Raw genomic sequence first — 22097 nt, forward strand, 5'->3', positions numbered from 1 at the left:
CAGGCAAATTTGATATGGAAAGAGAGGCAGAGGCAGACAGAGGGAAAAGATACTGGACAAGATGACAACATGGCTAGGAGCAGCAAGAACAACAGACACCATTGCTGCAACGCAAGACAGTGAAGTGGAGGCGAATGATCACCCTCGCCAGTCGGCAAGGCACCGGATGATGATGATGAAACTTAGGTGTCCCATTTTCTCCCTAATTATTTTTCTTCTGACAACAGGCGATCCCAATCTCTTTCAATCGCAAATAAATCCTGTTTACTTCTTTTCAAGATAATTTAGTTGACTACGAAGGAGTTGATGTCGTCGGGGAGCCGAGAAAGTGTAAACAACAGATCAACTCATCCGAAATCCAACTTAACCGTTGGGGATTGTAAAGAAGAAGAGGTGCTGAGACCCGAGAACAACGATCAACTTAACCGAATATCAACCCATGCGAGTTCAACACTAGCGGAGTCGACTGCAGTTGTGTACTTTTTAAAAAGTTTTTGTAAAAGTGTTACGCCACTTGCAACACAATAAGATTATTATTATAAGTGCCGAAGATTAGAGGTGTTACAAAAATAACAAACACAAAAAAGAAGGAGGAGAGATCAGGAAGATGATATATGTTTGATAGGAAAGAAGGAGCAAACACACCAGAGTACCCGCCAACCACCCACGGTTGGATAATTTTTCTTTAAAAGCAAGACAAATGAACAATTTTATTTTGATAATGTGAATGACTCTATTGCCCAAAACCTACGAACGCTAATTCACCACGTCCAGACACAGATATTGCTAGAAATACTCTAGAATCTCTCAATATGCAAGTGCCATTAAGCTCACGTCTGAGTTTCTGCGATCAGGGGCTTCACTGTCGCATGCAGGAAACCCGAGTTTGATTCCCGGGTTGGGATAATTTCTATCGAGTATCTTGGTCTTTTTTAGGAGGAAAGATGGAAAACGGCGTACTAAATTAATTATTTATTTATGTATTTATTTATTTACTTATTTATTTATTTATTTTATTTTTGTATTTAATTGTTCCTTTGTTTCTTTGTTTCTTATTAATTCATTAATTAATTTCTCTTTATTAATTTTTAATTTTAAAATTATTTTCTAAAAAGTACTTGCTTATTTTAAAAATTATTTATTTATTAATGTTTTCAATTATTTATGTATTTATTCTCACTTTTAATGTTTTTCTTTTTTTTTTCTTTTGGGGGGAGGGGGTCAATAAGTAGACACGCACGAGTACTTTTTTAATAAAAGACGTACCTCTGCCAAGGCGTATCCCGTGATCTGCCTCCGCCATTATGGTGTCGACCAATCCGCCAGGCTGTAAGGAACTCGTCAACTCGGACGACGATTTGGAATTCCGGATGTCATTGCCTCTGTGCGTCTGCTGTCTTTTTTTGCAACCTGGGAGCAGGGAGAATGGCGGAAACACGATGTCGTCGACCTGTTTGTCCTGTGTGGGTTTTGGGACAGGGAGAGAAACATCTACATGACTGGGTAGGCCTATTCTGACAGGCCATGTTGAAGCCTGAAATCTCGGCATGTTGCATTTCAGCTTTTGTTCTGCCGCCCGCTGTTGTCTCTTCTGCCATATCTTGGAGTTTTTAGAACCTATCATGTTGAAATCAACTTTATACTCCTCGAAATCATCACTCTGACCTTTGCCCTCTCCTGATGAACCCATGAGGTTTCTCCCCTCCTTGAACTCCTCCGCATTGACGTCGTCCTTGTGGTAGATTCTGCTGTCCATGTGTTTTGTCTTTAGAGGAGAGATCTCCGGTACTTTCGTCCTCTCGCGAAAGGCTGATATACACGTAGAGCTGTAGTCTCGGAGTGTCCCTGCTCTCCGAGAGTTGTTTGCTGCTGTCACCGGCTGCTGTTCGGAGACCTTACCTTGTACTATGTGGAGAGACTCGTCTTTATCCCTCACAGTGGGAGTCACAGTGTGGGGGGAAGACAGTGGGGGAATATAGCGGTCTCCCAAGTCCCGTTGTTGTGGCGCGAGAACTTTGTCCATAAACCTATCTCTGCACACCGTTTGGTTTGCGAGAGGTCTTGCCCCGATTTTTGACGACCCGGACTCGTAACCAAATCTCCTGACCCTTGCCAAAGCAACGTTTCCGTAGTTTGTAGTTTCGTCGTGTGAGGATGAATCGTCGCCAAATTCGCCAGGAAGTTTGTCGTACGCCTGGACCAGCTGGTCGAAACACTTGAAGTATAACTCCCCGCGGTTAGGACGCTGGATTGTGGGAGGCGGCAGCGACTGCCGGTGGGATTCAGATGGAAGTAAGGGGTTGGTGATTCTTGTGCTCACAGCTTTATTCGGTCGGACCACTAACGCATTCATCTTTTCTCTTTTAAGCTGTCTTGATTTTGTATTATTAACAACACTATTTATGTTTTTAGTTTGAGTAGACCTTCTAGTTGGAGTTGAAGAGATGTCATTCCCGAGTCGATCTATAACGTAGTTTGCCTGTTTATGACAGTCTAGGGTCTGGTTTGTTGGTCTCTGGTGAAGTAATGAGTCGTACGTTGGGCAGTTTGTCTGAACAAGGTCTGCTCGCTTTTGAACTGGACCTCGGCCTTTGTCTACATCTAAAATATCTAAATTCAAATCCGAAAGCTGCTTATCTTTATCTTCTCTAGTTTTAAAATTAGGACTGCACAAACAGACAGGATTCAATTTTTCGGAGTCATTTGACCTCTTAATTATATTTTTCTTAGATTTCTTAGACTTCAGCGTCACCTTCAGCTTACGTTTAAACTTCTTCTTCTGTTGACCCAACGAGGACTTTTGTTCCATTAGTCAGGAGCTGGGCCCACGCCGCACAGTCCATGGCAGGGTGACAGGAAGCTTAGGTTGGCTACTTGGTGTTTACCGGAGGTGCAGTGAAGTGCAAAACCTGAACTCCCAACAAAGTGCGGCAAAGTAAAATAACAATAACAGCATGTGAAATGAAATATTTTAGAAAAATGTTGTAGGCTACATCACAGGAAGAGACAGACAAAGAAAAGAAGATATCATCAGACAACAAAAGGGGGCCGAACCGAGTGTGAAACGCACCGCGAGACAAGTTTAGACACGTTTTGAGAATAAAGGAGCACAACAGCCAGCTTCAAACTCAAAAGCCTACGACATGCGATACGACGGTTTCAAGATAGAAGAAAAGCCACACACAAAAATGGATCGATGGAGTAAAAAAGAAACCAACAACAAACAAAACAGTAGAAAAAAACCTTCAATGGCACATTAAGTAAGGAGATCCAAAGAGCAACAGTCCTGGCTCATGTCATTAAATAGATCTCCCCTCGACACCTAACAGTATCAGAACAGAAAAAGTAAGTAAGTTGCTATGAAGTGCACATCTTACCAACAACTATGATTGTACACGAATGATCTTTGCCAACAAAAAGATCATTTCAAGGCGGGGAAAGGGGGGGGGGGGGGTTCTGTAAAGAGCGACTACTATGAAATGGATACAAATGTAGAGGGATAGAGTTAGCATTAGTTAAAGCTAGGGTTAGGATTAGGGTTCGGGTTCCTTCTTTATTGAAATTAGTTTGTTGGGGTCATCGATCATTACGGAAGTCTTTCCATTTTAAGATTCCTCACAAGACGGTGTGGAAAACAAACAAAATCAGAAATTTAAAAAAAGAAGGGATTAACGAAGGTGTAGAAGGATAAGCAAACAGATCACAAAGAAAAGAGAACTTCTTTGCTGCAATTTCGTAATCTGTTTTGCCTTGAGGTCAACTATTTCACCAGAGTGACTCCTTGGTAAAAAGGAATGATAATTGCGTCTCTAAAGCAGAAGGGGGGAACCGTTTCAAGAGGACAATTGTTGTGTCGGCAAGGGCACATTTGAGTGTAATCGTTTTGAAATCAAGCGCTCGTCAAAATAATGAAATCGAATAAACCTATCATTTTTCCGCCCGTTGCTCAAGTTTTAAAAAATCAATTTCTTAAATATTTGCTCTGAATTTTTTTTGTTTATTTGTCGTACATTTAAATCAAATTTCGGTGTAGATTTTACTCAGAAAAAAGGGTGGTAAATGGCACTCAAAACGTAAGTTTGCAGTTACCAAGGACTCTTAAACTTTGAAATTCACCTAACTTTAGCTCCATTTTCTATCTTATCTCATCTATGACACCAGACGACCCCAATTTCTTTTAAAGTGCACACGATATATATTCATAAAAACACTAAACAAACGAACCAGCTCTGTAAGATGAAACCAACAACTGCATGCGCCCCAAAGGTGACAAGAGCCTGGTTTCTCTGCGTCGTGATACATTTTCTTTAAAAACTCTGAAAGACATTTGGACGTTCCCTATTAGTATTAGGCGTCAAATTTAACGCCACAAAGGTGCTGAAATTCGTTTTGATTTAGTAGTTGTTTTTTTTAGGGACACCCGAACTTCCGGAAGAGACAAGCCCGTGAAAGCGTATTGTAGTGCCTGTGACAATGCGAGGATTGTTACTGATTTAAATGCCATGGCTTCATCGTACTACACAAAATCACGAAAATTGTCAGCAATTTTCAGTCAGCGATGTATTTGTGCGAGTTCTTGTCGAGTAGGGAAAAGTAGGTCAGGTGGGTGCAATGCTGAAAAGGGACACAGAAATCAGAAATAATAATGTTATGGATTTCTTTGATAATAAAAAAGAACGTTTTTTTTTTTTTTCATTGACAAAACCCCCCCCCCCCCACATCGACACGATAATGGTCATTTAGTGCTGGGCAAAAAAAGTAAGACCGACAGAAACAACGAAGGAGAAGTTAAGAAGTAGGACCCGCCAGTAGCGCCCACCTACCACCCACGCAGGTCAATGTCTAACCCAGTACTAATGAACGGAATAATATAAAGGCAGAGTCAAATATCAATATACAGAGAAGGAAAAAGAGGCAGACAATATACAAAGAAGAACAGACAAAATGCACCCCCCCCCAAAAAAACAAAACAACCAACACCCCCCCTCCAAAAAAACAACAACAAGAAAAAATAACGAACTATACAGATAAGTTCATTCGGCTGTCCTTCTACTTCTACCACAACTGCTGCACTTCTTACTTGCGTACAGAAGATTTTTTATTTGTCTCTCACCCTCAACCAGCCTCGAACCCACAGAGCCATGGGTTAAAAGGGGAAGGGAGGGGTTAAGTTAAGTTTTGTAGATTTCAAGCAATAAAATTACCTCGCCCTCCCCCCCCCCTTTATTTTTTTAAAAACCGACACCGAAAAACAGGAGTATGGACTTGATTTCAGATTTAAAGCTAGTTCAGCAAGTGCACCTTCTTAAAGAGCAATCCAAGTGTGTTCTGAACCTTATAAAGTCACGGGGAAAGGTGCCTGTCAGTAAGCCATTTAATATTTAACTATGGACGATTTTTAAAATTTGTATTGGTAAGTGTCTTACGGCGCTCGCAACTGCATACTGTCATACGAGTGCACAGGGAGCATTAAGTGCCTGTCAGTAAGCCATTTAATATTTAACTATGGACGATTTTTAAAATTTGTATTGGTAAGTGTCTTACGGCGCTCGCAACTGCATACTGTCATACGAGCGCACAGGGAGCATTAAGAAAAACATTTTCAGTTTGATAGGAAGTAATTTTGAATTTTGCCCGGGTGGCGGCCAAAGCTGACAGTAATGTTATCGATTTTGGACCACTAAGAAATTTTTAAAGAGCACAATTTGCACACGGGACCTCCGAAAATGTTCGCCCTTATCCGAGAACGCTAGATGTTAGATTTTACCTACCCTAAGATCAGGGATGTAGCTGAAGGACAGCAGTAAGAAGCAGCCAAGTAATTAGGGGTTAAGAATCAACAAGTCTGTGAGAAATAAGGAGTATGTGGAACCAGATAGTGCGTCGGTCGTGACAACAAGGCCAACGAAATTTGCCAGTCCCCTACTTTCAGAATCTTAAAGCATGATTGAAAATGAACCCACATCACATTTCGTTCAACCAAAGAATAACCACAACGTTTTGAAGAGAAAACGAATGTGAGCGCGCGCGTGTGTGTGTGTGTGTGTGTGCGTGTGTGTGTGTGTGTGTGCGCGCGCGTGTATGGTTTTATAACAAGTGAGACAGAGTAAGAATGTTCAAAGGTATGTTTTTTTAAGCTATGAGCCTCACTTCTAAGTGACTAGGAAAGTAACTTCTTAGAATTATGTGCACTTGCAAATAAAAAGGCCAGATTATGTAAATGAGAAAGACTCGCCCGTTAAGCTGTCCCCGAGATTTTATGCACCTGCACCTCGCATAATTGAGCGAAATTTGATAATTTTTTGCATAATTTCTGATTATTTTCCATTATCATTCTTTGTTAATAAAATTAACAGAATCCCATAATTTCAGGTTTGGGCTCAGTTTGCATAATTTCAGAATTTTTTAGGGGCATAAAACCGCGGGGACAGGTTAAGCCAAAGGTGTGATAATATGACCATCTTGGTTCAGCGACAAAAACAAAGCTACACAAACGTTACAGCAGTACCGGATACACCTATTCCGATCGTTAGTATTCATGGGGTGGTTCTGTGATTATGGGGTATCACAATGGTTGCTCTCATGTCATGTAGTAAGATGAGACAATCCCTCACACTTCAGAACTTTTCTTGGAGACATTGCCATCAGTCCATGGATACCCACGGGTACCACACAGTCCGGATTTAGACACTCTTCGTTTTTTATTTTGGTTATTCGAAATACCATATCTGAGGCGAAAGATTCCAAATCATTCAAGAACTCAAACATCGAGAAGAGCTTGCGAGAGCTATTATGCAGCAGCGCAACACATCGGTTTATTCATTTAGCCAGAACATAGAAATTTATACATTATGCGTTTGTTTTAGTATGAGTTTTACGGCATTTGCAACACAATAAGGTCATATAAGTGCTGAAGACCAGAGGTGTTACAAGAGAGTAACAAACATAAAAAGAAGGAGGAGAGATCAGGACGATAGATGTTTGATAGGAAAGAAGGAGCAAACAACACCAGAGCACCCGCCAAACACCCACATATTATGAGTGATGGGAGACAACTAGGGCATCTTTTTTAAAGCTAACGGAGTGGGTGGTTTGATGGTGCTCTGGTATGGTTTGGTCCTTCTTTCCTATCAAATATGTATTGTCCTAATCTCTCCTTCTTCTCCTTTGTGCTTGTTACTCTCTTGAAACACCTCTAATCCCCGGCACTTATATGACTGTACTGTGTTCCGAGTGCTGTAAAACTTTTACAACTTTAAACTCAAGAGTGACTTTGAACTGATGCTATTCTACTTCAACATGAAGACTTTACTTGAACAAATGGATCCTTTGAATACTAGTGTGACCTTGAATTTAAGACTAATTTACACGCATGTCGTAGGGGTCATAAGCAGTCTATGTCAGTAACCTCAAAACCCTCAATATTTTTCTAATGACAAAAAATGTTTTTCTCAACATTTCAAGACACAATCTCCCCATTGCCAGCTGTTGAAGGGTTAGATAAAGAAAGAATGAGTCCAGCTGCCAGTCATAATTGTGTCACAATTCGGTGGAATCAGGAACTCGCCAACATTAGATCATTTGTCCTGATTTCGATTTTAAGAAACATAGATCTATCTCAAACAGAAGTCAAGATATCTGTACTGAAAGAGGTGGGGGTCGCCCAGTACCAGGGTTAGAAGAACGAGAAAATGGTCGCCCAAGTTAGGTGACTAAAGCTGTCGTGTCCATGGAAACAACATATTTACATTTTTTTGTGCCACTGACCAACGTTTTTCAATAAAAATCCACACAGAAATTTGTGACGTAAAAGGGTGTTACGTTTTTCTAAGAATAGATACAAATTCCCCAATGGGTGGAAATAACAACTTACGTCGGTCTTCAGTTCCTTCCATAACGCCCCACAATAGGTTACTTTACTTTTTATAGGAGCTGTTTTTAACTCCCCCCCCCCCCGACACAATTTAGTCTAGATCATTTAGGAAATGTGCTTCCGACTGCCTATCACACAGGGACAACTCGGACAGAAAAGGACACAGCATCCTAGCAGAAAAACTGAGACTAGTGAGACATTTTATAAAACTTTTTCCCCCACTGGAAAATCTAACTCCGGTCTCCTGCGCGTGGTAGCGAAGCCACTAACTGCTACACCACAGACGCCGATATACAATCAGTGAGAGGAAAAAAGTCCTGTTGTTATATTTCAAAAGCCTAAAGTACTGCAGCCTGCCACTGGCGAAAACATTGTCCCCTTTAATGTGGAGATCCTTTAATGTTGAAAGGTTGAAAGTAGCAATAAAATACAAATGCATCGAATGCAAGAGTCTTCATGTTGCAAGCAACACTTGCAATTAGTAATACATGTACTGAAAATAGAAAAAAAAAGATGAGAAAACAAAAGCTTCAGGCAATACGCTGAGAATTTCTTTTGATACCATCCTTTATATTGATCTTTGGGAATCATAAAAACAAAGCAATAACACATTTTTATGAGATGAAAAAACGAAAATCATCATAAAAGCATAACAAAATAACACTCCAAAAAAATTACATGTATACAACTAGTACATAGTACAATATCGAAGGCTACCGTTCCTAAAAAATGACAGCCTGCTGTTTAGTTTCAGGATGAGTGTTACGGCACTTGCAATATAAATAGGTAATTCATTATATATACAAGTGCCGAAGAGTAGAGGTTTCATAAGAGAGTAACATACTATGAAAAAGAGGAAAAGAGATTTAAGGATGATGGATGTTTGATAGAAAAGGAACAAACCACACCAAAGCACTCACCAACCACACATCATCTGGTGCTTGATTTGAGCCCACTTCAATATCTTAAATCAACATTGGGAGATAACCACAGTCAGGATAATAATTATGCGTGATGACTCAGGGGGAGAAGTCGCTCACCAATTTTCAGGCATAGGGAATTACAGATATCATCTCAAAGCTTGTTCAATAACATGTTTCTGAAGAAAAAAAAATACGCATCTGTCTTGAATAGAAGTCAACACAATATGCGATTGAAGGAGATGGGGTCGCCTGGTGTGGGTCAAATTAGCGAGAAAAATGGCCAACAATGTTTGCTGACTTCTAAAGCTTGAGTGCCCTTGAAAACTGCAAAACTACAATTTTTGTGCCTTTGGTTAACCTTCTGCAGTAAAACAGACAAAGAAGTGTGTTTTGACTCGGCATGAGAGTAATGAGTGAAAAAAACACCAAAAATGTCGGACCACAAATTGATCAATGGGTGGAAAAAAATGTCTGTTTCTTTGATTTAATTATTTTGACAAGCGCCTGATTTTATAATGATGTCACTTATATTTGAAAACAAAGGTAAACTACTAGCATTTTGATAGCCCTCTGATACTCAGTGACACAGGCATTGGGGAGTAGTCCACAGCAAGCCAGCATAATTAGAACTCTTTTGTAGATCATGCTTAAGTCCAGCCGTTCTTTTTTTAAAGTCTTTTTATTTTTCTCAGAACAAACCTCAAAGTCATGAACACTCTTAGTTTCTTGAACTCTTTAAGTACACAGTCACTTATAATGTAAAAATAGACCTTAACCCTGTCCAACCAAATCAGTCAGGTAGTCAGGCACAATGGAATGTAATAACAGTAACATATATTTGTATAAACAAAGATATAGTACAATAATCAGCACATATACTCAGTTATAACAGCTGTTTAATTATTGTGTCTATTGGGGCACACATCATGAAACTACAGCTGGAGAAATAATGCATCCAACACATAATTACATCACAACACAGTGGAATCAGGTACTCGTCAAATTTGGGACTTATAGAATTATTAACATCATCTAAAAGCTTGTTCACATGTCTCGCATTTGGCGAAAAAAAACTCCATCTATCGTGAACAGAAGCCGGGATATTTACGATTGAAGGATTTGGGGGTCGTTGGGTATCAGAGGAAAAATTAGCGAGGGAATGGCTGCCAAAGTTTGGTGATTCCCAAAGCATGAGTGTCATTGGAAACTAAAAATTTACATTTTTTGTGCCTTTATTGAACCTTTTTCGGTAACAAATTCACACAGAAATGTTTTCAAAAATACCTAAAAGGTGTCGAGCCAGAAAACAAAATTTCCATAAAAATTGCCAAAGTACCGGAAAAATGCCATTTTCTTCGATTTCATTATTTGGAGGAACGCCTGATTTCACCACAATGCGTCACATGTGCATCTCTTTTGGTTTACAGTTCCCAACGGTTAAGTTGAACTTCGGATAAGTTGATCTTTTTTCCACTCCCACGACGACATCAACTCATCTGTAGTTGACTGTATTCGTATCATCTTAAAATCTGTTCATTTGCCTTGCTTTTGAAGAAAAAAAAATCAACTATCTAGAATAGAAGTTGAGATTTTTGTGATTAAAGAAGGATCACTTGATGTCGGAGGTAAAATTAGCAAGAAAAAGGCAAAGGCAGGCAAAGTTTGGTGACTTCCAAAACTGTTGTGACCTTGAAAAATGCAAATTTACATTTTTTTTGTACCTTTGATTAACCTTTAATCAGTAAAACCCAAGCAGGAATGTGTTTTTCAATGAACATAAGAGGTGTTGAGACAAAAAAAACCAGAAAATTCGATAAAAATTGCAATGGTTAAAAAATCTCAGTTTCCTTTATTTCATTATTTTTTTTGACGAGTACCTGATCTCATTATGATGCTGCACAAATGTTTATTTCCAACAACACACGTAAATTGCTGAAGCTACAATGGCCTTTGATTGAAAATATCACAGTATAAGGCAGATGTGTGTAGTGTAGAAAAGTGAAAAAAAAGCAATCAATCCATTCGTTTTGATATTCAACTGCTGCAAGATGCCATAAAAAAAAAAATCATCTCCAATCTTTTATGACCCAAAAGCAGGTAATAAAAACAGCAAGCAAAGCATTCAATTAAAATCAAATAGAGAGAAAAGAAGTTCAGCGCAATATTTTTCTAATACAAACTTGTTAAATGCTGACGTGGATTGTAAATTCACTCTAAAAATTTAACATTGCTTGTACATTTTTAAGTATTTCTCTTTAATGCGGAAAGAATATCGAAAATCGTGACTGAAAATTAGCATCTTCTTTGACGTAAGGGTAATAGTAAATATAATTCGTATTCCAAATGTTGTTATAAATATTGAAAGCTACGCTGGTGATACTGGAGCAGTTGAGGGGCTGGAGAGGCACCGGAAAAGGCGAGGTCATGTGACCCTCTGTGCCTATCAGGACAAGAGGTGTGTCTAACGTTGAGAAAAACAGTCCCTGACCTTTGGGGTTGGTGTAAGCGATGCCGGTGGTGACACCTGTGGAAGAACAAAACAGCTTTACAACCGAGAATGGTTTGTGGTCTACAAAACGGTGTCTTTGTGGATGCTGTTAAAAAATATTAAATTTTGATTTTGCAACAGTAACAGAAAGAGTAAAAGGTGGGGTAGACACTGAGAAGGTTTGTTGGTTTGTTGTAAAACAAGGGTGATAAGGGAAACTGCTACTCTTTGAAAACTGGTTTACTTTTCATTAGAGTTTTAAAGCACTTGCAACACAATAAGGTCATATTATTGTATTATAAGTGCCGAAGATTAGGTGTTTCACAAGGGAGTAACAAAAACAAAAAAGGAGGAGAGATAAGGACCATAGATGTTTGATAGGAAGGAAGGAGCAAACCACATCAGAGCACCCTCCCAGCACCCACTTTGAAAACTTATATTTTATCCATACTATTACCCTAGTAAACCTGAAAACACTCAGAAACATTCTCAGCTTCCCAGGAAGGATACAGTGCAAGCAGCTGATGAAGTGCTCAAACATGGACAAATCGACATCTTTAAAATCAAAAGCGAGACAAATAAACAGGCTTCAAGGCTGTACCATTAAATTCCACATACACAAAACCTAAAGAATGTCCAATTTATGACACATATATTTCAAAATTTGGGGCTTTGTACATTTTAACAGCTGGCCAACAATTAAAAAAAAAATATAATTCAAAAATTGACGACATTGTTCGGGCTTGGACTGACCGTGGTTGTACTGACTGCCGTTGAGCACCACATGACACGGGTCAATGGCCACACCCATCTTGTCCAGTAGCCAGGACTGACCCAGGTGTTGTGGGGAGAACTGGATGGAGACAGACTCAGGCAGACGAGTGGTCACTTTGCCGATCATCAGCACAGTCACATCAAGACCTGATGAGGAGGCGCAGGTTAGCAGTTTGAGACGGGGGGGGGGGGGGGGGGGGGGATTGATTAATGACAATGATACATATTGATTATCACAAATTCTACACTCGTAGAGTGTAAATCTATGTTTTACAGCACGTTCCATGCTCTTTACAACTACTGCCGAAATTGTCTAAGATGGCTACTCATTGTCAAAGAGAAAAGTGGTTGTCTTAAGACAAGTGGCTGTCTTACACAGTGTTATCATAATGTAAAACTTACGCAAGGGAGGACATGGAAGACTGACTTATACATGGTGACTGCTGGAACAGGTTCGACTATAACATTACCCTAGTAGATCCAAGAATACTCAGAAACATTTTCAGCTTCCCAGGAAGCATACTGTGAAAGCAAACCTTCTTTTTCTGCATTCAGTTTCCTATTCACTTCATAGACATTGCCGATGGTGGTTACTTTTTTTGGCATGGTGAACGAGGTAGATCAGGATACATAATTATCAGCGATACAAAAACGTAGGTAAATTCTAAATGACATCACAGATTTAATTCTGGCTGTTCAGGAAAATCCATGAAATGAGTTCTGGCTGATGGGAGTTAAGCAACCCAGAGCAAGTGGCTACCTTAGAATTACAAGTTTCTATCTGCTCCGTACCTACTTTTGAAAAATTTGACGTAAAAAATTCCGAGTCCCACATGTCAAGCTTTTTCGAATGCAATTCTTTGAATATCTTGATAAAGACTCCAAATAATCTTACGATTTTGATTGAGCAGATCGAACGTTTGGATTCTGACCTAATGGTCTTAGTTTAGTAACTCGAACTGATTAAAAATGTCAGATAGAGCTTTGTAGTTCTAAGGTAGTGAAGTGTCAAACAGCTGTTACTCAAGAAATACCTGGGGTGTATTTGTTTTGCTCATAGTGAATGTAGAAAGAATCCGGGGCTCCATATTTGCTCCTCGTCTGTTCATCCACAGTGGCAGCCTGAACCCACAGATCACAGCTAGGGTCATTTCCTGTTAAAAAAACGAAAAATAGAATAAGCTTCCTACGCAGTTCCTCTGCCCCATAATTATTACGATTTTAATAAAACAACACTAACAAAAAAACAACAAAATAAATAATAACAATAACAATAATAGTAAAATATTAATAATAATGATAATAATAATTATAGTAATAATAATAGCACTGACAATATGAACAAAAAATAGTATTATATAGCCTACATTTCTATTGAAACGTAGGCTCTAAGGCTTTAAAAAATATCACAATTATCATGTAGACAAGAAAAAGATATGAGGTGAAAGAAATCACAAGTAGAACCTACGCCTGCGATATATGTGTTTCACCCCGATATCCCATCTCCTCTTCTCCGGGTGGGCGTTGACAGTCACGTTTGGTTTGTCGTACCCAACTCCAGCCTCGTAATTGTACAGCTTGGCCATGTCGACAAAATCTTTCTCCACGTATGTGTCGTAGGTCAGTTCACCCAGAGGGTACTTTGGCCCCGCCCAGTCAATCTGAGGATAAGTTGCGGAATGAGGAAGACAGGGAGACAGTAGAACACCACGCAATCATTAGGATGCTGGAAATGGGGATACAGAGGTAAGAAGGAAGAAAGGAACGATTATCCGAAAAGGAAAGACGTCGCCATATTCAAACAGCCACTGAAACAATCCGTATGGATATCTTGCAGGCTTCGGTGCTGAAAGGAACTGAGCACTTATGGACCTGTCCGGTGTGCAATGGCGTTGTTGCCCAGGACAGGTAATACAGGTAAACAGTCAATTTGAGAATAACAGCTGTTAGTATCACGAACGGTGGAATCGGGCACTCGTCAGTTTTGGAGTAAATGGAGTTATTGGTTTCAGCCTACTCTTCAACCCTTCGTGACACGGGGTCAGTTTGCGCCTCACCGGGCACAGTTTTGTATCACCGGGCACAGTTTTGTATCACCGGAGACACAGAGTGGCGCTAGATTTAAAGGTCAGTTTCCTATAATTTGACTCGGTTTACAAATACCGTATGTCAAAAAGGAAAAGATTTCTTTGTACATAAAAAATATTTCCGAATGTGAATCTGCGATTAGTTTTACGAAATAGATCTAATAGAAACGCTATGCACAATACAACCTATAACGAACGGCGTCATCATGGTCCTCGCACTTTGCAAGGCATGACGAAAGCTGTACGTCACAGCAGCATACAGGCTCCTTCGCTGTATGAGAAAATATGACGAACGGCGTAGGTCACATAGATCACGAAGGGGTTATAGCTTTTGGTGAAGAAAATGTCCCTCTTTTTTAAAATAGAAGTGGCAGTATTTACGATTGAAGGAGGTGTGGGTCGCCTGGTGTCAGATGCAAAGTTAGTGAGAAAACGGCTGCTAAAGTTTGGTAACTTCTATAGCTTGAGAGTCCTTTGAAACTGAAAATATACATTTCTTGCCCTTTAATCAATGTCTTCCAATAAAAAGTCAAACAAAAATAGGTTTTTAAATGGATATAAAAGGCATTGAGCAAAAAAAGAAAAATTCAATAAAAATTGCCAAATTAGTGGAAAAATGCTGGAATGCTCTATTTCATTAATTTGCTGAGTGCCTGATTTCACTACGGTGCCACACATATGTATGGCCTACCTATTTGGAAAGCCTAAACACAAGGGTGACGGGCAAAGATCAGGGTAATGTAGCTTTTTTATGAGATTCCAAGCAAAATAATGAATGGAAAACCATGATCACCCATGTCTGTTGTAGATCTGGCACTTGATGATGATGATGATGAAGAAAGAGAAGAGAAATAAACAGAGAAACCGAAAGAGAGACAAAGGGAGACAAAGAAATGTCAATACTGACAGAACAGAGAGGCATTATAGCAGAAAACCTGACAGAGCAAGAACTAGCAACAACAATGTAGCGCAGCCACCCACCTTGTTGTACGGGTCATAGAGCTGTATCAGAGAACCATCCATAGACACTGTGAACCGGGTGCCGTCAGCACAACGGACTTCTTTATTTGGCTTCACTTCCTCATAGTCTGAAAAAAAAACAACCTAACTATAAAAAACAAAAAACAAAAAAACACATTTTGCTAAGCCCCCATTGACACAATTTAAATAATTTTGGAGGCGGGCTTCTGACCCGACCTGCCACAGCCCTCCCCCCCCCCCCCCCCCCCCGGCTGAGAGAGATACAACAGCCCAGCAGAACTACCGAGATGCCTGACAAAACTGTTCCCCCTACTCGAGAATCGAACTTAGGTCTCCTGCGTGTGAAAAATGAAGTGCCTAGCTGGTGTACCATAGATGCCAGGTTGTATTCTGAGAGGCAACACAATTTGTAATTACTTTTGTAACTAATAATTATAGTACACAAACAGCACAGAGTGAATTTAGTTTTCAGTATTAATTCTTTCTCTTTCCGCTCTCTCTCTCGATCCCCCTCTCTCTTTCTTTTTTCCACTTCAGCTTTTTCTCTGTTCCCACTTTTTCTCTCTTCCACCTTTCACTTTTTCTCTTTCCCCCTCCCTCTCTCTCTCCCCTCTTTCTCTTTCTGCTCTCTCTATTTCTTTTATCACCCTCCACTCACCCTCCCCCTCTCTCTCACTCTCTCTATCCATCTCTCTCACTCTCTCTCTCTTTCTCTCTCCAACTCCCCTTCCCCCCAAAGAAAAACATATACCACTTAGGTCAGGGGATTGAGCCTCCATCCTCTGGTATTCCTGTTTTACCATGTCGGCCAGCGGGTGGTCCCCCAGCGCGGCCATGCCATAGTCCAGGAACTGACGCTGCTCATGCCACGACATTTCCGTCCTCCGGTAGATGTCACCTGAAAACACATTTAGTTAGTTAACTAGTCGCTATCTTAGAATGACAGAGTTCTATCTGCTCAGTACTTAGTTTTGAGAAATTTGCCGTAAAAAAATTTTTGAGTTTCAAATCATGTCAGGCTTTTTGTAATTCAGTTCATTGAATATCTTCATAACAACTCTGAAAAATCTTACAACTTCGATAACGCACATAAAACATTTGATTTCTGACCTCATGGTCTTAGAAACTCAAAATGATCAAAAATGTCAGATACAAGAACGCTAGAGCCTATAAATGGCAGCTTGTACTGTATGTTTCCCAGGAAGTTGAGATTGTTTTAGAATGCTATCGGGTCTGCTGGGGTAATAATATATAGATTGCAAAACGCAGAGAGCTTGCTGTGGAGCAGGAACTTGCGCTATACAAAAGCTATCTACTATTATTAACTCCTCATCTCTGACACACTGCCCCCTGAGGCTTGCCGTCGAAACCACTGTGCCAGTGATCTACTGAGAGCAGATTTGTTACATTTTTTTTTCACAATGACAATGACATTGTAACAATTTTTGGCAAGTGTAAAAAATATGCCTTTCTTACTGTCTCTTCTTTCATTAGATAAAACAATTCAAAAAGGCTAGTTTGTTTTGAATTAATGATTGATTTAATGATGTGTATGATTCCGTCAGGTTTCTTGCAAAAAGAGAGCTCCCGTGCAGTAAAAAAAACCCATCCTTCGGAGATTCTGAAATATTCATGTTTACTGAGCACCCATCCCCAACAATAAGAAGGATGCCATTTTATAGCTCCCCAAATTTTGTCAGTCATGCATTATGGAAAATGTTATCAGTGAGTGCCAATAGCTATATAAGTAGCACCATACCATGGCTCTTTGCTTGATAAACGTTTTGACTTATGCAAACAAGCTATCAGAAAACATAGAATAACAGGGCACTCTTTTAGTGTTGTGCTGGCTAGGTACGGATCGGATGGCCCTGGTTCCAATCTCAGACTGGGTGTTCTTGAACTCAGGTCGTTTTGTGGAGTTTTCAACGCTCTCAACCCGTCTGGCTTGATCCAGTTGAAGATGGACATTCAATTTAGAGATCCCGTCTCTTTAAAAACCATATGAAGTTGACAGGGGCCCTTATCTCAAACACATACTATTAATCTACAATGTAATTCTTACTCTTATGTCACCTTAACACTCTTTGAGCCATACCGACCTTAACTGGCATTCCTGCCATGTTGACATACCGGCTTACCTGCAGTAGAGCAATACCAGCCCGACACATTCGCCTTTAGTGCAAGCTTAGAAATATAAACATTCCGTTCTACATCTTGATGTCGACATCCTAGGTCTTTGCACCTTACGTAAAATATCATTGAAATATGTTGTTTAGATCCAAAGCAAAAGCAATTTCCTCTTAAAAACACTGAAATAATTAAGTTCTGGGAAGCCATCAGCTGGCCGCCATTTTGGTTCTGCTGTGATGACCTGCTGACATATTTATGGAGTTAAGAGGGGGTTAATGGGGTACAAATTTCAAGAGTTAATTTTAATCAAAAAAGTGCTTTCAACCAATCGGTGAATCTAATATGACTTTAACTTTATTATACCTTGTCTGGCTCTCGATAACGCCTGATTGGTCCAGTTTACGTTGTCCAGAAAGTAATGGGCCCCCCACGTGTGCTCTGGAAGTTTGATCAGGAAGCGGAGCATTCGTTGGATTCTGCTATCCTTCAACGAACATTTACCTGGAAACAGCCAATGCAGAGGGATTGAGTACCATCAAATAATACTAATATGACAGTTTTTTTAGGGCTCAACTCCGGTTAAAAAGCATGTTGCATGTGCTTTACATACACAAAAAAACAACAACAACCCCCCCCCCAAAAAAAAACACAAAAAAACTCCAGGAAAATCCAACATATTAACAATACCTAGCGCTCTCACTTAAAATCTAAATATGTCTGCTTAATCCAAAATCAGAAATGACAAAAAAAAACCCCAAAAAACTTGCATTCAAAGATGGAAAAAAAAAGGAACAAAGTTTGTGGGCATGATAAGGAATACGAAATGTACAAAAAACTGAAGTGTATAGAATTGTTCACGTTAGCTCTTTATCTCCGATACTATGCCAAGGCCCTCTTTTGGAACAAAATCTAAAACTGACACTTATGTTACTAAAGTAGTCATTAAATCAAAACAAGTGAGTCTATTTTGATAATTTTTCATCTAATGAATGATCTCCAAGTAAAAAGAGACCTGTTTTCAGCAATTGCTGAAAATTAATTTGACGTCGAAGTTGTCGTAAAGGAATGTGCCTGAACCACTGTCCGTGACTCATTGGCACAGCAGTTCCAACCACAAGCTGCTGTAAGCGGCTTGACGGAGATATAGAGTAATGAGTTTAAAGACCAGTATTTCTACAAATGAGGAGTCGACAGGAAAAACGAATCACACACAGAAAATCGTGAGGGTATTAATTTTGTTAGCTTGTTGACTAATAACTGTATTTTTGTTCAACTGTTGGTTGATTATTGATGTTAGATTTTCTATTCAACAAACAAAACAATAAACCACCAGTCAAACAAATATGAAGTTCTGAGTCCACAAGCTTGCTTTTAAAATTGACACCTGACAATTTCCAGTGTGTGACTATGCCTGTTTTTCCCGTGTACTCCTCAAATTATCTCTTTGGTTACCGGCTTCAAGACATGACTCCAAGGCCCTCTCAAAGGCCCTTAACCTGGCGGTCTTCTTAGGGTCCGAGACGATGCCTTGTATCCAAGTGTCCCCGATCTCGTACGTGTGGACAGGCATCTTGTCCTTTAGAGGCTCAACGGCAGCGATGAAGTTGTCGAAGGTCGAGGCCACCAGCTCTGCCCCGGGGAATTCCGCTCTCAAAATCTCGTAGTAGCCTAATATTTCCTGTCAAGTGACAATTAAAAATTTTTAAACTGCTAAGTTAAAGACATGCTCCCCCCCCCCCCCCCCCCCCTCTTTTCTCTCTCTTTTTATTTTTATTTAGTACCCGTTTTACAGCACTTGCAACACATTTAGGTCACCTTAAGGGCCAGACATTAGAGGTGCTACAAGAGAGAAACAAACATCAAAAACAAAGAGGATTGATCAGGACGATAGATGTTTGAAGAAAAAAAAAGAGCAAATCACATCAGAGCACCCAGTCCCTTTTCTCTCCTTGCGGCTCCAGCACACACACACGCACACACACACAGACACACACACACACATATACACTTAAGCAACCAAAACAAAATTACTTTAATATCTATTGGAATTGGGACTTGTGTCGTCAATGCTGAAGGAAAAGTAGATATCTTTATATCTTGTCCTGTGTAAGCCAACACACACATAAACAAATATACGAGTACACACAGTATGATACACATTCACTCTCTCTCTTTTCCACACAAGAGTGAATCCAAAATTATATTTACACTGTCAGTTTCTCTCTCTCTCTCTCTCTTTCTTACATACACACACACACTCCCTCTCTCTTCCTCACACACACAAACACATATACACTCTCACACAATCACACAACGACCCACCCATCTACTCACACACACAACCAATACCCATCTACACCCACATCCACCCTCCCACACACACAGCCCGCCAGCCCCCTCCCCCGTCCTCCCCAATCAAAAAACAAACCTCAATATCAACAGGAGGCCCGGTGTTGTCGGTGCGAAAGGCAAAACATAGCACCTCATCCAGGCCTTCCATAGAGTGACATTTGTCGGTGGCTAGACCACCGGGGTGGGCGGGGTCCGGACCTGGGTTCAGTGGGTAACCACCTGGAGATGACACAAAGTGTCTGAGCTTGGAACTTACCATTTCCTGATGATTTATTAATAACGCATTGCACCTCTGGCTTTGCAGTCAAGCATGATATTTTTACCAAACTAACAGTGGGCAATGTTTATTCATAAAATATTAAACTTTTCCAACAACATAGTAAAGATAATAATAAAATGATAATAATTAATAGCATTTGCCTAGCACAAATTCCCACTCAACAGCAAGCTCTCTGTGTTTCACAATCTACAAAAGTATCCAAAAAAAAAAAAAAAAAGAAAGAAAAGAAAATTGAAATCTTAGTTTAAATTTAAAATCTTCGTTTAAAGTTAACGAGAAAAATACAGGATTTTCTATTTTCCTTCATAGAAAGTCCTATCTGAAGGTGAAATGTACAGCGTTTTACTGAACTTTGCAACAAAATGCAGTCAACATTGTCTAAGATGCACCACCACCACTGTTTTGGAAAAAAATGGTCATCTTAAATAGGTTACACAGTCGTATAACGTTTTTAAAAAAATAGGAGGGGGGTGAGAATGGTTATACAGGTGGCTGTTAGAACAGGTTCGACACTATCGTCAAATTTTTTAATAGCAATAACTTTATGTACAAATTTATGATCGTACAAATGCTTACATTTGCACAGTGAGTAATGTAAGTGTGCTTGTGTCTGTCAGAGTGTGTGTGTGTGTGTGTGTGTGTATGTGTGTGTGTGTGTGTGTGAATGTGTGTGAGAGAGTGTGTGTGCATGTGTGTGTGTGAGTGTCTGTGTGTGTGTGTGTTGTGTGCGTGTATGTGTGAGTGTGTGCGCGCGTGCGTTCCAAGCAGCACCTAGCTTAACCCTTTGAGGCCTTGCCTCCGGTACAGCGATGGGGCGTAAAACTGCCCTGGGGCCTTGCCACAAGTACAGCAGTGAGCGAGACCCCATCCACAACCAGGCCCACCTCAGACAAAAAGCGTACGGAAAACAGCGCTTACTACACAAAATGTTCTTGATTATTTAGAGGATCTTTCTGAATTAAATAATGGAAATGTCGAGAACTACCCTGCGTGGGATATGAAATGTGATTCTGACAATCTAATGAATGTTAGTAATATATATCTCAGCAGCTCAGGCAGAGGGGTATGGTAGCCTAAGGAGGTCAGGACTCAAAGGGTTAACTCTTTAAACCCTGGGTTTTTTCCACCGTTTCCCAGAGTTTTTTCTACAGTCACCTAAATCAGGAGCACTATGTCTCATTTTAACCCCAAAAGTTTGCCTCCAACTTCTAAACTGTGGAAACAAACAAAAGCTAAGCCATTACTAAAAGAAACTTGGCGGGGAAATAGTTCCGAAAAACAAGCAAAAACTAGAGCTAAATTATAAAAACAAAACAGTTGTCACTAGTACTGGACGTTCCCAGAGTCCGATGAGGAAAAAGCTTATTACCGCTGGACGCTCAAAGAGTTCAGTGTAAAACTAAGGTGTGTATCAGATCACGCACAAAAGAGTTCCATCATCATTCCCATTCCACTCACCTTTATCCCAGAATCCAATAATCCCATCGGCATCTTTCTCCGACACTTTCCACAGGAATGGGCTCGGAACAGCTGGTGGGGCTGTGCCTGGGTTGACCCCAACAGAGATGGCCTTGACCCCTCGAGAAATGAGGCGTGGGATAACAGCCTTCGTGATACCTTGAGAGAAACAGACAGAGTAGTAAGAACAGAAATTAAGACTACACTGAAAAAACGACGGTAGTCACAAACTGGAAATTGTGAGGGCGCCAATTTTAAAAGCTTGTGGACTCATTTAATGTTTGACTGGTGGTTTATTGTTAAGTGTTGCTGAATGGGGAATCTAACAACAACAATCTACAAACAGTTGAACAAAAATACAGTTATGAGTCAACAACAAGCATTCAAAATTGGTACCCTCTTGATTTTCAGTTTGTGACTACCGTCGTTTTTCCTCTGTAGTCTTCAAATGTTCAGGAGAAATATTCTCTTCTGCGAATGTATTGGTCACTGTCAGACATTGCCGGATGGACTATTCATAACATTACTAGGAGCAAAGCAGCTGCAGAACCTGAAAACTTCCCTTGGGGCCGGCTCATTTAGGTAAGTGTACTGGAAAAGTTCTTGCCCAATACCCCAAGCCCCCAAGTTCAATTAAAAGATCATGCAAAATGACCACATCATCATTGCCTTTTTCACCCTGGATCAGGGTATAGATAACAAACAAATACTTTCCACATTAACAGATCCCTGGGCTAGCCTCCTGATA

General features: G+C 40.1%; 2 protein-coding genes across 3 annotated transcripts in view; both read right to left on the reverse strand.

The window, feature by feature from the left end:
• The window catches only part of LOC101846591, a gene marked incomplete in the record, with an annotated part of 19391 nt that extends 16517 nt beyond the window's left edge, over positions 1-2874 (reverse strand). The window contains 1 exon segment of the mRNA XM_013084394.2: positions 1267-2874. Coding sequence (XP_012939848.1) covers positions 1267-2809 — 1543 coding nt within the window.
• A 7245-nt stretch (positions 2875-10119) lies between these two features.
• The window catches only part of LOC101864074, a 24979-nt gene continuing 13001 nt past the window's right edge, over positions 10120-22097 (reverse strand). For both annotated transcript variants that reach the window (XM_005101601.3, XM_005101604.3), the window contains 10 exons: positions 21350-21508; positions 19688-19830; positions 18712-18937; positions 17623-17760; positions 15878-16024; positions 15127-15233; positions 13527-13719; positions 13093-13212; positions 12038-12205; positions 10120-11320 (listed from right to left, as the gene is read on the reverse strand). In XM_005101601.3, the coding sequence (XP_005101658.1) occupies positions 11052-11320; positions 12038-12205; positions 13093-13212; positions 13527-13719; positions 15127-15233; positions 15878-16024; positions 17623-17760; positions 18712-18937; positions 19688-19830; positions 21350-21508 (1670 nt within the window). In that variant the 3' untranslated portion in view covers positions 10120-11051. The remainder of the gene's footprint in view (positions 11321-12037; positions 12206-13092; positions 13213-13526; positions 13720-15126; positions 15234-15877; positions 16025-17622; positions 17761-18711; positions 18938-19687; positions 19831-21349; positions 21509-22097) is intronic.

The sequence above is a fragment of the Aplysia californica genome, unplaced genomic scaffold, assembly GCF_000002075.1.
Source record: "Aplysia californica isolate F4 #8 unplaced genomic scaffold, AplCal3.0 scaffold00290, whole genome shotgun sequence".
NCBI lineage: Eukaryota > Metazoa > Mollusca > Gastropoda > Aplysiida > Aplysiidae > Aplysia > Aplysia californica.